The sequence below is a fragment of the Oncorhynchus mykiss genome, chromosome 6, assembly GCF_057628025.1.
Source record: "Oncorhynchus mykiss isolate SJ-2025 chromosome 6, ASM5762802v1, whole genome shotgun sequence".
Taxonomy (NCBI): Eukaryota; Metazoa; Chordata; class Actinopteri; order Salmoniformes; family Salmonidae; genus Oncorhynchus; species Oncorhynchus mykiss.
In genome coordinates, this window is record NC_143027.1 from 30,937,835 (window position 1) to 30,953,307 (window position 15,473).

Here is a 15,473-nt window from a genome sequence, read left to right on the forward strand (position 1 = left end):
GGCCTGGTCCTTCGCTGACCAATAGGACAGGAGATCACACTGATGCGCCATAGGCAATGGCAGTTCCCCCAGCACTGTGTTGGTACATTCCATCTCTCTCAAAAGCTCTGATCAGCAAGGTTACATGGTGGGCATTTTGCTTAAGGCTTTGTAAATGCTGCTGAATAATTTTCCTGTCTGAGTGAATATGAGAATTAGCGTTGGAGAATAGGGATTGGTAGAAACATGACAGGTGGGTAGTGGATGGGGAACGGTTGGAGGTGTGCAGGAGACGTAGGAAAACGTAAAGATGCTCAGATTGCTGCACCATATAAGGGGATGCGAGAGCGAGAAAGCATGAGAGAAGAAAGGAGAGATGAAAGATGGCACGGTCGTGATGGTGGCTGTGCCAGAGCAGCATTCAGCATTCTCCCACATCACTGCAATTAGCCACTCTGCCATTGGTCATGCCATTGCCATGGGGACAGGAGGCGAGGGTCTTCCGCTCCACTTTAAAAGGTAGCGCTAAGTAACTGGGTATCATGGGACAACTGGGACCAATTAGGTAGGGTGCTGGAGGAGCCTTGGGCTGAGCAACATTAGGTTAGAGGAGACCAAGTTGGTATAGAGTTAGGGTCATTATCACCATAATGATCCCTGGCATAGCTCTTAGCTTTACTGCCTTTCTAAAAGGAATCTGTGGAATCTTCCCACAGGCTGAGTAAAATCCAAAAAGTGTTCTTTTCACAGGCTAAAAATAGCCGCTCAACACAAGGGTGCGTCAGGTTGATATTCACATGTCGTACGGAGTGTGCATCAAATCCATGCAGCAGCACAGAGAGGAGAGAGAGCATGCATGCTGCACACAGGCAGATGTAGCATCTTTAGTGTTGGATACAGAGCTTCTGATGGTGCCCATCTGTAGGGAGGAAGAGAGTCTAATGGGCCCCAGCCCAGCGGACCGAGACGGACCAGAGGAAAGACACAGACAGACAGGAGGCAACTGACAGGAAGAGTCTAATGGGCCCCAGCCCAGCGGACCGAGACAGACCAGAGGAAAGACAGACAGACAGGAGGCAACTGACAGGAAGAGGGTGAATCCAGATAGTTTCTTTCGTGTCACACTCAGCCTGAACTAAACCAATCACCAGAGACAAAAAAACAAAACAAAAATGATAACAGACAAACAAACAGTCAGGGATTGATCAAACACCTCACTTGAGTCATTTCATGTCTGACTGAAAAGCCTTGTATCTCATGAAAGAAAATACCAAAATAGCCAAGTCAAACTGAATCCCCAATAATGAACGGTGGAGGATTTCCATTTAAAAGGCTACATTTGAAACAGACTAAGACAGATTGAATGACATAAATGGAGTCATCTGGACTGTGGGAAACAAGAAAAGGACAGTAAATGCTTTCTCCTCATGAATAAAAACATGAGACTTGAGGGGTCACATCAAGGTCACTGTTATGGACTAGTCAGGCACAATAATCTGGGCTACAGCTATTAAAACAAGTGAGCAGACAACGGTATACTGACACACATGCATCACAACAGAAACACACACAAAGAGACTCCTCAGGAGAAAGACCGAGCATAGAGACTTAATGAAGAACAGAGATGGTAATGATGATGAATCACCAACCAGAAACACTCATACGTGACCCTGTCACTCTGCTATCAATCATTATCTCCTCATCACACTTCACCCTTCTTCTCATGAGTTCATGTCTTAACCCCCTTAACTCAAGTTCAACTCACATGTTCGCACATCTTTCATTCTACTCTACCTTTTCCCATTTATTGTTATCAATACACCCTATTGATCCGTTTCCTTTTCTCATCCTCATCAATCTTTCCCCTCCCTCTCTGCCGTCACTAAAGTCATTCTTATTCACTCCCAGTGTTCAGGAGTAGTGAACTACATATATGCCCAAGGGAGACCGGTATGGAAAAGTAGGAAAATGTATGCTCTGGATAGAAGCGACTGCTAAATTACTCAAATGTAAATGTAACTACAGTCGTGGCCAAAAGTTTTGAGAATGACACAAATATTAATTTCCACAAAGTTTGCTGCTTCAGTGTCTTTAGATATTTTTGTCAGATGTTACTATGGAATACTGAAGTATAATTACAAGCATTTCATAAGTGTCAAAGGCTTTGATTGACAATTTACATGAAGTTGATGCAAAGAGTCAATATTTGCAGTGTTGACCCTTCTTTTTCAAGACCTCTGCAATCCGCCCTGGCATGCTGTCAATTAACTTCTGGGCCACATCCTGACTGATGGCAGCCCATTCTTGCATAATCAATGCTTGGAGTTTGTGGGGTTTTGTTTGTCCATCCGCCTCTTGAGGATTGACAACAAGCTCTCAATGGGATTAAGGTCTGGGGAGTTTCCTGGCCATGGACCCAAAATCAGTGACGGCAATTTAGCAATTTTGTTGCTAGATTAAGCAACTTTTCAGACTACCCTGACAACTATTTTTTCTCTAAACAGCACCTAGCAACAAATTTAGCTACTTTTAAAAAGTGACGCTAAAATGCAAGCATTTAAACTCTAAATGACACAAAAACATATTTTTTTTCTGTCACACACTGCTGCAAAAGTGCATTGTGAGTGACGTGAGCAGCAGGAGCTCAGCTCGTTCACAGGCATCATATTTTTTGCCGAGCTGGCCAGTCAATTTGAGTAATGTTATTGTGTATTCTACGTAATGACGCAGTTTTATGTTATCATGCAATGACATCACAACGTCATTTAGCAACAAATAAACCTGCCTCTAGCAACTTAATTAGTTGGCAACACTGCCCAAAATAGCGATGTTTTGTAATGTTGGTGGTTAATGGTTAATGTTGTAAATGACAATTGTAGCTGGAAACGGCTACAAATATGATTTAATGGAATATCTACATAGCCGTACAGAGGTCCATTATCAGCAACCATCACTCCTGTGTTCCAAAGTGCACGTTGTGTTAGCTAATCCAGGTTTATCATGATGTTTTTTATTTAAATTTGACCCCTTTTTCGTGGTATCCAATTGTTTTTAGTAGCTATTGTCTTGTCTCATCGCTACAACTCCCATACGGGCTCGGGAGAGACGAAGGTTGAAAGTCATGCGTCCTCCGATACACAGCCCAACCAAGCCGCACTGCTTCTTAACACAACCCATCCAAACCGGAAGCTAGCCGCACCAATGTGTCGGAGGAAACACTGTGCACCTGGCAAACTTGGTTTGCAGTACAGCGCCCGTAACCACTGCGCCACCCGGGAGGCCCCAGTTTATCATTATCAAAGGATAATTGATCATTAGAAAAACCCTTTATCAATTATGTTAGCACAGCTGAAAACTGTTGTCCTAGTTAAATAAGCAATAAAACTGGCCTTCTATAGACTAGTTGAGTATCTGGAGCATTAGCATTTGTGGGTTCGATTACAGGCTCAAAATGGCCAGAAACAAAGACCTTCCTTCTGAAACTCAGTCTATTCTTGTTCTGAGAAACTATGGCTATTCCATGCGAGAAATTGCCAAGAAACTGAAGATCTCGTACAATGCTGGGAACTACTCCATTCACAGAACAGCGCAAACTGTCTCTAACCAGAATAGAAAGAGAGGGAGGCCCCGGTGCACAACTGAGCAAGAGGACAAGTACATTCGTGTCTAGTTTGAGAAACAGACGCCTCATAAGTCCTCAACTGGCAGCTTCATTAAATAGTACCCGCAAAACCAGTCTCAACGTCAACAGTTTAGAGACGACTCCGGGATGCTGGCCTTCTAGGAAGCGTTGCAAAGAAAAAGCCATAACTCAGACTGGCCAATAAAAATAAAATATTAAGATGGGCTAAAGAACACAGACCCTGCACAGAGGAAGATCGTCATTTTTTTTTATGGACAGACAAACCTAAGTTTGAGGTGTTCGGATCACAAAGAACATTCGTGAGACGCGAAAAAAAATGAAGATGCTGGAGGAGTGCTTGAAATCATCTGTCAAGCATGGTGGAGGCAATGTGATGGTCTGGGGGTGCTTTGGTGGTGGTAAAGTGGGAGATTTGTACAGGGTAAAAGGGATCTTGAAGAAGGAAGGCTATCATTCCATTCTGCAACGCCATGCCATACCCTGTGGACAGAGCTTAATTGGAGACAATTTCCTCCTGTAACAGGACAATGACACAGCACAGCAACAAACCTTCACCCTGCAGACAGTCACTAAATCTGAGGTGCTAAAGGAGCTCCTAAAACTTGACCCCCAAAAAATAATCTGGGTCTTTCTTCTTTAAGGTTGCTGCCCCTATCATCGCCAAGCCTATCTCCAATCTTTTTAAAGTGTCTCTCCTTTCTGGGGAGGCAGCCACGCATCGTCCTTTATTTACAGGGGGAGATTAAGCTGATCCTAACTGTTATAGGCCTATTTCTATTTCGCAAAAGTGTTGGAAAAACTTGTCAATAATCGGCTTTCTTGATGTCTATCGTATTCTCTCTGGTGGGCAATCTGGTTTCCGCTCAGGTTATGGATGTGTCACTGCAACCTTAAAGGTCCTCAATTATGTCACCATTGCCCTTGATTTTAAGCAATGTTGTGCTGCTATTTTTATTGACATAGGCAAAGCTTTCGATACGGTAGACCATTTCATTCTTGTGGGCCGACTAAGGAGTATTGGTGTCTCCGAGGGGTCTTTGGCCTGGTTTGCTAACTACCTCTCTCAAAGAGTACAGTGTATAAAGTCAGAAAATCTGCTGTCTCAGCCACTGCCTGTCACCAAGGGAGTACCCTAAAGATCAATCCTAGGCCACACGCTCTTCTCAATTTACATCAACAACATAGCTCAGGCAGTAGGAAGCTCTCTCATCCATTTATATGCAGATGATAGTCTTATACTCAGCTGGCCCCTCCCCAAATGTTGTGTTAAATGCTCTACAACAAAGCTTTCTTAATGTCCAACAAGATTTCCCTGCCCTTAACCTTGTTCTGAACGCCTCCAAAACAAAGGTCATGTGGTTTGGTAAGAAGTAGGCCCTTCTCCCCACAGGTGTGATTACTACCTCTGAGGGTTTAGAGCTTGAGATAGTCACCTCATACAAGTACTTTGGAGTATGGCTAGACAGTACACAGCCCTTTTCTCAGCACATATCAAAGCTGCAGGCTAAAGTTATCTAGACTTGGTTTCCTCTATCGTAATCCCTCCTCTTTCACACCAGCTGCCAAACTAACCCTGATTCAGATGACCCATGCTAGATCACAGAGACGTCATTTATAGATCGGCAGGTAAGGGTGCTCTCAAGCGGCTAGATGTTCTTTACCATTCAGCCATCAGATTTGCCACCAATGCTCCTTATAGGACACATCACTGCACTCTATACTCCTCTGTAAACCCGTCACAAGACCCACTGGGTGATGCCCCCTATCTGAGATATCTACTGCAGATAACTCCTCCACCCGTTCTGCCAGACACATTCTGTTAAAGGTCCTGAAAGCACACAGAGATGGGATGGCGTATTGCTGCAGAATGCTGTGGCAACCATTCTGGTTAAGTGTGCCTTAAATTCTAAATAAATCAGACAGTGTCACCAGCAAAGCACCCCCACACCATGATACCTCCTCCATTCTTCACGGTGGGAAATACATATGCAGAGTTGGTCCATTCACCCACACCGCGTCTCACAAAGACACGGCGGTTGGAACCAAAAATCTCCAATTTGGACTCCAGACCAAAGGACAAATTTCCACCGGTCTAATGTCCATTGCACGTGTTTCTTTGCACAAGCAAGTCTCTTCTTCTTATTGGTGTCCTTTAGTAGTGGTTTCTATGCAGCAACTCGACCATGAAGGCCTAATTCACACAGTCTCCTCTGAACAGTTGATGTTGAGATATGTCTGTTGCTTGAACTCTGAAGCATTTATTTGGGCTGCAATTTCTGAGGCTGGTAACTCTACTGAACTTGTCCTCTGCAGCAAAGGTAACATTGGGTCTTCCATTCCTGTGGCGGTCCTCATGAGAGCCAGTTTCATCATAGCGCTTGATGGTTTTCAAGATTGACTGACCTTCATGTTTTAAAGTAGCGGACTGTCATTTCTCTTTGGTTATTTGAGCTGTTCTTGCCATAATGTGGACTTGGTCTTCTACCAAATAGGGCTATCTTCTGTATACCACCCCTACCTTGTCCCAACATAATTGATTGGCTCAAACGCATTAAGGAAAGAAATTCCACAAATTAACTTTTAACAAGCCACACCTGTTAATTGAAATGGATTCCAGGTGACTACCTCGTGAAGCTGGTTGAGAGAATGCCAAGAGTGTGCAAAGCTGTCATCAAGGCAAAGGGTGGCTATTGGAAGAATCTCAAACTTGAAATATATTTCGATTTGTTTAACACTTTTTTTGGTTACTACATGATTCCTTGTGTTTTATTTCATAGTTTTGATGTCTTCACTATTATTCTACAATGTAGAAAATAGTAAAAAATAAAGAAAAACCATTGAATGAGTAGGTGCTCTAAAACCTTTGACCGGTAGTGTATGTTTTCATGGAAAACAAGAACATTTCTAAGCAACCCCAAACTTTTGAATGGTGGTGTAGTTAACTATCAATCAAATGTATTTATATAGCCCTTCATACATCAGCTGATATCTCAAAGTGCTGTACAGAAACCCAGCCTAAAACCACAAACAGCAAGCAATGCAGGTGTAGAAGCACGGCGGCTAGGAAAAACTCCCTAGAAAGACCAGAACCTAGGAAGAAACTTAGAGAGGAACCAGGCTATGAGGGGTGGCCAGTCCTCTTCTGGCTGTGTCGTTACTTTGAAAAAGTAGTTAAGTAAACTATACTATTCTTAAGGGTAGCTTTAGTAGCTTGGTAAACTACAACACTACCCACTCCTCTTTCATAGATTTCTCTTTCCATTAGTAATGTTGTTATCTGTCCCTCCTTGTCCCTGAACTCACCGTGTAGTTGGGGTTTCCAGCCTGCACCTTCAGCTCAGCCAGCACCCAGATGCCATTGGACAGTTTGATGGACATGTAAAGCATATCCTGGGCCTCCACCGTGCGCTTGGCTATGGTGAAGATGTTACTGCCCTGCAGCTTGTTGCTGGCTGCCTCTGTTTAGGGGGACAAGAGAATAGCCCTTAAATCACAATGGTCACTTCTTCTCAAACTTGAAATACACCGTTAACATTTTAAAACTCCCAGGCAAACAATGGTTCATCTCCATCTGCAGATGATGTGGAAACAGTGTTCTACAAGTGTTGATAATTAGCCTCGGAGTGTTCGGTAGGCTTGTGTTATAAGCAGTCAACTGTACCTGAGGGGGATCAGACCGGTGCAATATGATGGCTCCATGTAGAGAGCTGAACCTGGACCTTCAGCCATACTACTGCTCAGCTTTAATGGGAAGGGGCTTGGGGACGGCATTGCAATCAGGACCATAATGAAAACCAGGCTGCTGTCATTAATCATCAGCTCTGGGAAGGCAGGTAGTAGACTAAAGTCTGGGTCCTTTCTCAGTTCATACTCTACAAACTGTCCTAGCTCTATTTCTCTCAGAATTCACACTCTCTTTCTGAAACACAATTCTCTTTTCATGGGCTGTGACTTTACTCATCTGCAGAGAGCACTGATGAAACGCTGCCATAGTCTAAGCCCTTGCCTTTGCATTCAAAATGGTAACTACATTTTCAGTAACAGTGACTACTTCAAACTACCTGCATGGCAAAGATATACTCCTTAATTAACTTGCCCACGGTGCGTGTCGGTCTCACTGTCACGCTACGGTAACGTCTCAATCATACATTTTCACCTTAAAAAGGAAATTCAATCTATTCGGGGTAATATACTATGAGCCGTCATTTGTCACTTAGCTCAGACATGGCGGATTTCATGGTCGTGTAATACCAGATTATCACATGTAAATAAGGCCAGCAGGCCATAAATTAACTAAATATATCCATAAATACAGTGCTGTCAGAAAGTATTCACATGCCTCGACTTTTACACATTTTGCGGTTACAGACAGAATAAAAAATTTATCAAAATTGAGATGTTGTGTCAGTGGCCAACACACACAATACCCCAAGATGTCAAAGTGGAGTTATGTTTAGAACTTCTTACAAATTCATTAAAAATGAAGGCAAGCCTAAATAAGTTCAGGAGTAAAAATGTGCTAAACAAGTCACATAATTAATTGCATGGACTCACTCTGTGTGCAATAAGTGTTTAACATATTTCTGAATGACTACCTCATCTCTGTACCCCACACATACAGATAATTGTAAGGTCCCTCAGTCAAGCAGTGAATTTCAAACACAGATTCAACCACAAAGACCAGGGAGGTTTTCCAATGTCTCGCAAAGAAGGGCCCCTATTGGTAGATGGGTAAAAATAAAAATGCATACATTGAATATCCCTTTGAGCATGGTGAACTTATTGATACACCATCCAAAGTGTAATTAATACACCCAGTCACTACGAAGATACAGGTGTCCTTCCCAACTCAGTTGCCGGAGAGGAAGGAAAGCACTCAGGGATTTCACCATGAGGCAATGGTGACTTTAAAACAGTTACGGAGTTTAATGGCTGTGTAATGAGAATACTGAAGCTAGATGAACAACATTGTCATTTAGGTTAGTATTGTGGAGGAACTATAGTTTAAAGTAGGGAGCCTGTATAGAATAAAAAAAGATTCCAAAACATGCATTCTGTTTGCAATAAGGCACTAAAGTAAAACTGCAAGAAATGTGGCAAAGAAATTAACTTTATGTCCTGAACACAAAGCATTTGGGGCAAATACAACTCATCACATCAGAGTACCACTTAATATTTTCAAGTATGGAGGTGGCCGCATCATGTTATGGGTATGCTGGTCATCAGCAAGTACTGGGGAGTTTTTATTTTAGGATAAATAAAATGGAATAGAGCTAAGCACAGGCAATATCCTAGAGGAAAACCTGGTTCAGTTGGCTTTCCAACAGACACTGGGAGACAAATTCACCTTTTCAGCAAAACAAGAACCTAAAATACAAAACCAAATACACTGGAGTTGCTTATTAAGACAACATTTAAATGTTCCTGAGTGGCCTAGTTAGTTTGGACTTAAATTGGCTTGAAATTCTATGGCAAGACTTGAAAATGGCTGTCAAGAAATGATCAGCAACCAACATGACATTTTCTGAATGTATTTTTTTTTTTTATATATATTTTTAAAATGGGCAAATATTGTACTATCCAGGTGTGCACAGCTCTTAGAGACTTACAGCTGTAATCGCTGCCAAAGATGATTCGAACATGTATTGACTCAGGGTGTGAATACTTATGTAAATTGTATATTTTTGTAGCTCATTTTCAATACATTTGCAAAAATATCTAAAACATGTCTTCACTTTGTCATTATGGGGTATTGTGAATTGATGGGGGAGAACATTTTGAAGTCAGGCTGTAACATAACACAATGTGGAATAAGTCAAGGGGTATGAATACTTTCTGAAGGCACTGTAGATAGAAACACACACTGTCAGAGCTCCAGTCTGTTTCCACAGAGCAACATTTTAGGTTACATGCCAAGCTGTCTCAACACATAAAGCAGGTGGTGCACATTCTCCTCCTCTCCTTTTATCCCTCCAATCCCTTCTGTGTCTCGGTCTGTCTCACCTGAGTTGAGATGACAGTCTTGGATCTGGAACTGAGACTCGTTGTCGTTAGGAATGTCTTTCCATGTGGCCAGGAACACCTGTCGCTCTGGGGAGAGATACAAAGAAGAATTAAGATGGTGGGAAGGAATGAGAAACAGAGGAAAAAAAAGAAAGGAGGGAGAGAGAGAGAAATGAGACAGGACGAGAAAACAAACAGAAATAAGAAACAAATGAACGGTAAACAATTCGTTGTTGTGCTGAACATCGCCGGTCCTGCTGTGCTTTTAGGATCCGGCGCATTAGCTCCCAGCCTCCAGCAGCGTTCCTACTGCTTGCCCCATCTGGAGCCTCCACAGGGGGACAAACACCACCACATTCCCCCAGATTGAATCAACCAGAATAGGAACACAACAGAGGAAATTGGAACCAACGTCACAGATGTGTGATCTGAGAGCAAATGCATGGCTAGATAGTTCCATGTTCAGAAAACACACACACACACACAAAAGGCTTTCCTGAGATTGACGTAATTGTCCAGGGATGGCGTCGGCCTGGTTTGAAGCTATGGAAAAGGAGACCGCAAAACCATGATTCACTGAGTAGTCTATTCAGGTACACTCACCCATCTTTCCATCTTCCACAAACAGCATGCTGATGGGGTATTGGCAGCTGAAGTAGAAGACGTCAATGTTGTTCTTCACAGCCACCTGTTAGAGTGATTACATAGAGGGGGGGAGGGTAAGAGATGAAGGGGCAATCAATGACCCATTGTTTTCAAGTAGTCTGAAAGGATAAACACTGCAGGGCATGCGTGGGGTTATTGAACAAGAGATGTTATTGTCCTGTGGATATGACACACACACACACACACGATAGCATACGCTGCACTCCATATTCTACTACACAAGGAGATGCTCTCTCTCCCTCCCTTTCTCGATCTGTCAGGCCTGTTTAAGGCAACATCTCTTATTCCTCCCTCAGCTCCATCCCTTCTGTCATCTATGATAACTAGAGAATAAAGATACCATGCTACAAATGATTTTATTTGTACTTAGACCAGATGATGCCTAAAAAGGCAATTTGACTACATCGTCATTGAAACCTAACATAGAATGCATCCCAAATGGCACCCTATTCCCTTTATAGTGCAATAACATTGACCAGGGCCCATAGGGGCACCATAGAGGGAATAGGGTGCGATTTGGGACGCAGACACAGTATACTCTAAGAACTTTGTGGAGCGGTCACCGTATCGATCGGACTGCTCTACAGAAGAGTGATGAGGACAAGGAGGTTGAGTTAAGCCTGCGGGGTGGGGGGTGGGGGGGGGTGACAAGAGAAATTCTCTGAATAATTTATGAGGGAATATTGGTGCTCTGTTGACGCAGTGCCTGCCTGCCTGCCAGGCTGTCTGTACTGCAGTTGGGGTACACTGTATCCCTGGGTCTCCCTACGTCTCTCTCTAACCTTCACACAACTTCTGGATCATAAAAGTACATTGACTAATGGAAACACATCACTGCTGCTAAACTATGTGTTTGTAGCCTACAGTACCATCATACAGGTCTTGGGCCTGTATGGAACAAATAGTTAAGCAGTGATGAGTACAGCATTTCCATCAGGTAAAGTGAGAAAGTGACTGTTGGCTAAATAACTGTCAGCAGTGGTGTAAGGTTTTTAAGTAAAAAATACTTTAAAGTACTACTTAAGGGTATTTGTACTTTACGATTGATATTTTTGACAACTTTTACTTTACATTTCCCCTGACCCCCAGAAGTACTCGTTACCTTTTGAATGCTTAGCAGGACAGGAAAATGGTTCAATTCACGCACTTATCAAGAGAACATCCCTGGTCATCCCTACTGCCTCTGATCTGGTGGACTCACTAAACACGAATGCTTCGTCTGTAAATTATGAGCTTTGGAGTGTCCTGGCTATCCGCAAATAAAATAAAAACAAGAATTGTGCCGTCTGGTTTGCTAAATATAAGGAATTTGAAATGATTTATTATTTTACATTTACTTGAGTATATATATATATATTTTTATTTCACCTTTATTTAACCAGTTAGGCCAGTTGAGAACAAGTTCTCTTTTACAACTGCGACCTGGCCAAGATAAAGCAATGCAGTGCAACAAAAACAAGAATTAAACAAACAAACACAATAGAAAAAACACAATAGAAAAAAAATCTATTTACAGTGTGTGCAAAAGTAGAAGAGTAGGGAGGTAGGCAATAAATAGGCCATAGAGGCGAAATAATTACAATTTAGCATTAACACTGGAGTGATAGATGTGCAGATGATGATGTGCAAGTAGAGACACTGGGTGCAAAAGAGCAAGAGGGTAAGTAATATGTGGATGAGGTGGTTGGGTGTGTTACAGATTGACTGTTGATGCTTAAAGTTAGAGGGAGATATAAGACTCCAGCTTCAGTGATTTTTGCAATTCGTTCCAGTCATTGGCAGCAGAGAACTGGAAGGAAAGGAGGCCAAATGAAGTGTTAGCTTTGGGGATGACCAGTGAAATATACCTGCTGGAGCGCGTGCTATGGGTGGGTGTTGCTATGGTGACCAGTGAGCTGAGACAAATATGTCGTGAGGGCCAGCCAACGAGAGCATACAGGTCGCAGTGGTGGGTAGTATATGGGGCTGTGGTGACAAAACGGATGGCACTGTGATAGACTACATCCAATTTGCTGAGTAGAGTGTTGGAGGCTATTTTGTAAATGACGTCACCAAAGTCAAGGATCGGTAGGATAGTCGGTTTTAAGAGGGTGTGTTTGGCAGCATGAGTGAAGGATGCTTTGTTGTGAAATAGGAAGCCGATTCCAGATTTATTTTTGGATTGGAGATGCTTAATGTGAGTCTGGAAGGAGAGTTTACAGTCTAACCAGACACCTAGGTGAAGTCGTCCACATATTCTAGGTTAGAACCGTCCAGAGTAGTGATGCTAGACGGGCGGGCGGATAGCAATCTGTCAAAGAGCATGCATTTAGTTTTACTTGCATTTAAGAGCAGTTGGAGGCCACGGAAGGAGTGCTGTATGGCGTTGAAGCTCGTTTGGAGGTTTGTTAGCACAGTGTCCAAAGGGCCAGAAGTATACAGAATGGTGTCATCTGCGTAGAGGTGGATTAGAGAGGGTCACCAGCAGCAAGAGCGACATCATTGATATATACAGAGAAAAGAGTCGGCCCGAGAATTGAACCTTGTGGCAGCCCCATAGAGACTGCCAGAGGCCCGGACAACAGTCCCTCCGATTTGACACACTGAACTATCTGAGAAGTAGTTGGTGAACCAGGCGAGGCAGTCATTTGAGAAGCCAAGGCTATTGAGTCTGCCGATAACAATGCAGTGATTGACAGAGTCGAAAGCATTGGCCAGGTTGATGAAGACAGGTGCACAGTATTGTCTTTTATCAATGGCGGTTATATCGTTTAGGACCTTGGGTGCACCTCAGCCACGCTCATGACCAGCTCGGAAACCAGAGTACATAGTGGAGAAGGTACTGTGGGATTCAAAATTGTCGGTGATCTGTTTGTTAACTTGGCTTTCAAAGATTTTAGAAAAGGCAGGGCAGGATGGATATAGATCTATAACAATTAGGGTCTAGAGTGTCTCCCCCTTTGAAGAGGGGGATGACCGCGGCAGCTTTCCAATTTTTGGGATTTCAGACGATACGAGAGAGAGGATGTATAGGCTAGTAAATAGGAGTTGCAACAATTTAGGCACATCATTTTAGAAAGAAAAATGTCCAGATTGTCTAGCCCAGCTGATTTGTAGGGATCCAGATTTTGCAGCTCTTTCAGAACGTCAGCTGTCTGGATTTGGGTGAAGGACTGAGTATACTGACTGAGTATATTGGTTCCTGACTTCCCTGACAAGTTGCATATCGCGGGGCTATTCGATGCTAATGCAGAACGCCATTGGATGTTTTTGTGCTGGTCAAGGGCAGTCAAGTCTGGGATAAACCAAGGGGTGAAGTTCTGTTCTTAGTTCTACATTTTTTGAATGGGGCATGGTTATTTAAGATAGTGAGGAAAGCACTTTTGAAGAGCAACCAGGCATCCTCTACTGACGGGATGATGTCAATATCCTTCCAGGAGGAGGCTTCTAATGTTAACATGCATGAAACCAAAGCTTTTACGCTTACAGAAGTCAACAAATGAGCGCCTGGGGAATGGGAGTGATGCTGGGGGCTGCAGGGCCTGGATTAACCTCTACATCACCAGAGGAACAGAGGAGGAGTAGGATAAGGGTACGGCTAAAGGCTACAAGAACTGGTCTAGTGCGTTCAGAAGAGTAAAAAGAGCAGATTTCTGGGCGTGGAAGAATAGATTCAAGGCATAATGTACAGACAAGGGTATGGTAGGGTGCGAGTACAGTGGAGAAAAACCTAGGCATTGAGTGACGATGAGAGGTTTTGTCTCTACAGGCACCATTTAAGCCAGGTGAGGTCACTGCATGTGTGGGGGGTGGAACAAAAGGGCTAGCTAAGGCATACTGAGCAGGGCTGGTGGCTCTACAGTAAAATAAGACAAATATCACTAACCAAAACAGCAATAGACAAGGAATATTGACATTAGGGAGAGGTATGTGTAGCCGAGTGATCATAGGGTCCAGTGTGTAGCTAGGTGAGCTGGAGACACGGCGATTCAGACAGCTAGAAGGCCGGGGCTAGCAGGCTAGCAAATGGACCTCAGGGGGACATCGTGACGGAAGAGCCTGTTGAAACCCCCTCAGACGGTTACGTCGGCAGACCAGTCATGGTGGATCAGCGGGGCTCTGTGTCGGCAGTAAAGGGTCCAGGCCAATTGGCAAAAGAGGTATTGAATGAAGCCCAGGAATTGTCTGATGGATCTCTTCGTCTAGCTGGGAGAAGGGCCTAGCTCGAGGCTAGCTCCAGACTAACTTTAAACGTTAGCCAGGGGTAGCCACTCGGTTAGCAGCTAGCTAGCTGCGATGATCCGGTGTAAAGGTTCAGAGTTTGCGGTAGGAATCCGGAGATGTGGTAGAGAAAAAGCAGTCTGCTATGCTCTGTGTGGATATCGCGCTGTGCAGACTGGAAGGAATTGACCGGGTTGAGGATGGCTGATGTCTGAGTTAACGGTGATGACCGCTTCCAGTGACTACTAGCTAGTTAGCTTCTGATTGGGGTTCCGTTATTGTTTGTTATTTGAGCAATAACAATAAAGTTAACTTAAAACCAAATACTTTTACTCAAGTAGAATTTTGCTGGGTGACTCACTTTTACTAGAGTAAATTTCTTTGAACGCATCTTCACTTTTACTCAAGTATGAAAACTGGGTACTTTTTCCACCACTGACTCCTCCTCCTGTAGGAATACAGCTGGCTGGGAGAAGGAGTGCTGGGGTCAGGGGAAACAGAGCAGAGCTGTGGCGTAGACTAGAGCAGCACAGTGAGAGGTGACCGCTAATGACCATCCCCACCTCTCATCTCTCCTGGAACCCGTTATTTTCTCTTACCAGCTGCACAATGTTCCATCCCCCCAAGTCAGATGACTGCTCTGATCTAAGAGGCCCCATCTCTCTCAGTTCTGTTTCTCAACCAATAACTAAAGTTCCAGAGGCTCTCTCTTGTCATATTTCATCCTGTTTCTATAGCTCAGGAATTTAAATAACAACCTGACAGTTAAAACAAGCATGTGTCTGCAGTAGGGTTGATTATTTTCCCTGTATTTTACAAAATGTTCCATCCAGAGAATAAAATCACCTTTCTCCCGGGTAAACAGGTATTTCCCACCAAAATCGGAAGTGTCATTCTAAAGCATATAAATGTCTGGATTTGATTACAGCTTTGATCAGCATGAAAATTCAAGTCTGATGCTAGCTGAGCCTTATGAGACATA

The 15,473-nt window shown here is 43.4% G+C and overlaps 1 protein-coding gene across 5 annotated transcripts in view; it reads right to left on the reverse strand.

The window, feature by feature from the left end:
- Window positions 1-15,473, reverse strand: part of LOC110525722 (AP-1 complex subunit beta-1) — a 54,871-nt gene that overhangs the window by 3,579 nt on the left and 35,819 nt on the right. For all 5 annotated transcript variants that reach the window (XM_090237639.1, XM_036979860.2, XM_021606105.3 and 2 more), the window contains 3 exons: window positions 10,229-10,313; window positions 9,626-9,712; window positions 6,926-7,080 (listed from right to left, as the gene is read on the reverse strand). In XM_090237639.1, the coding sequence (XP_090093765.1) occupies window positions 6,926-7,080; window positions 9,626-9,712; window positions 10,229-10,313 (327 nt within the window). The remainder of the gene's footprint in view (window positions 1-6,925; window positions 7,081-9,625; window positions 9,713-10,228; window positions 10,314-15,473) is intronic.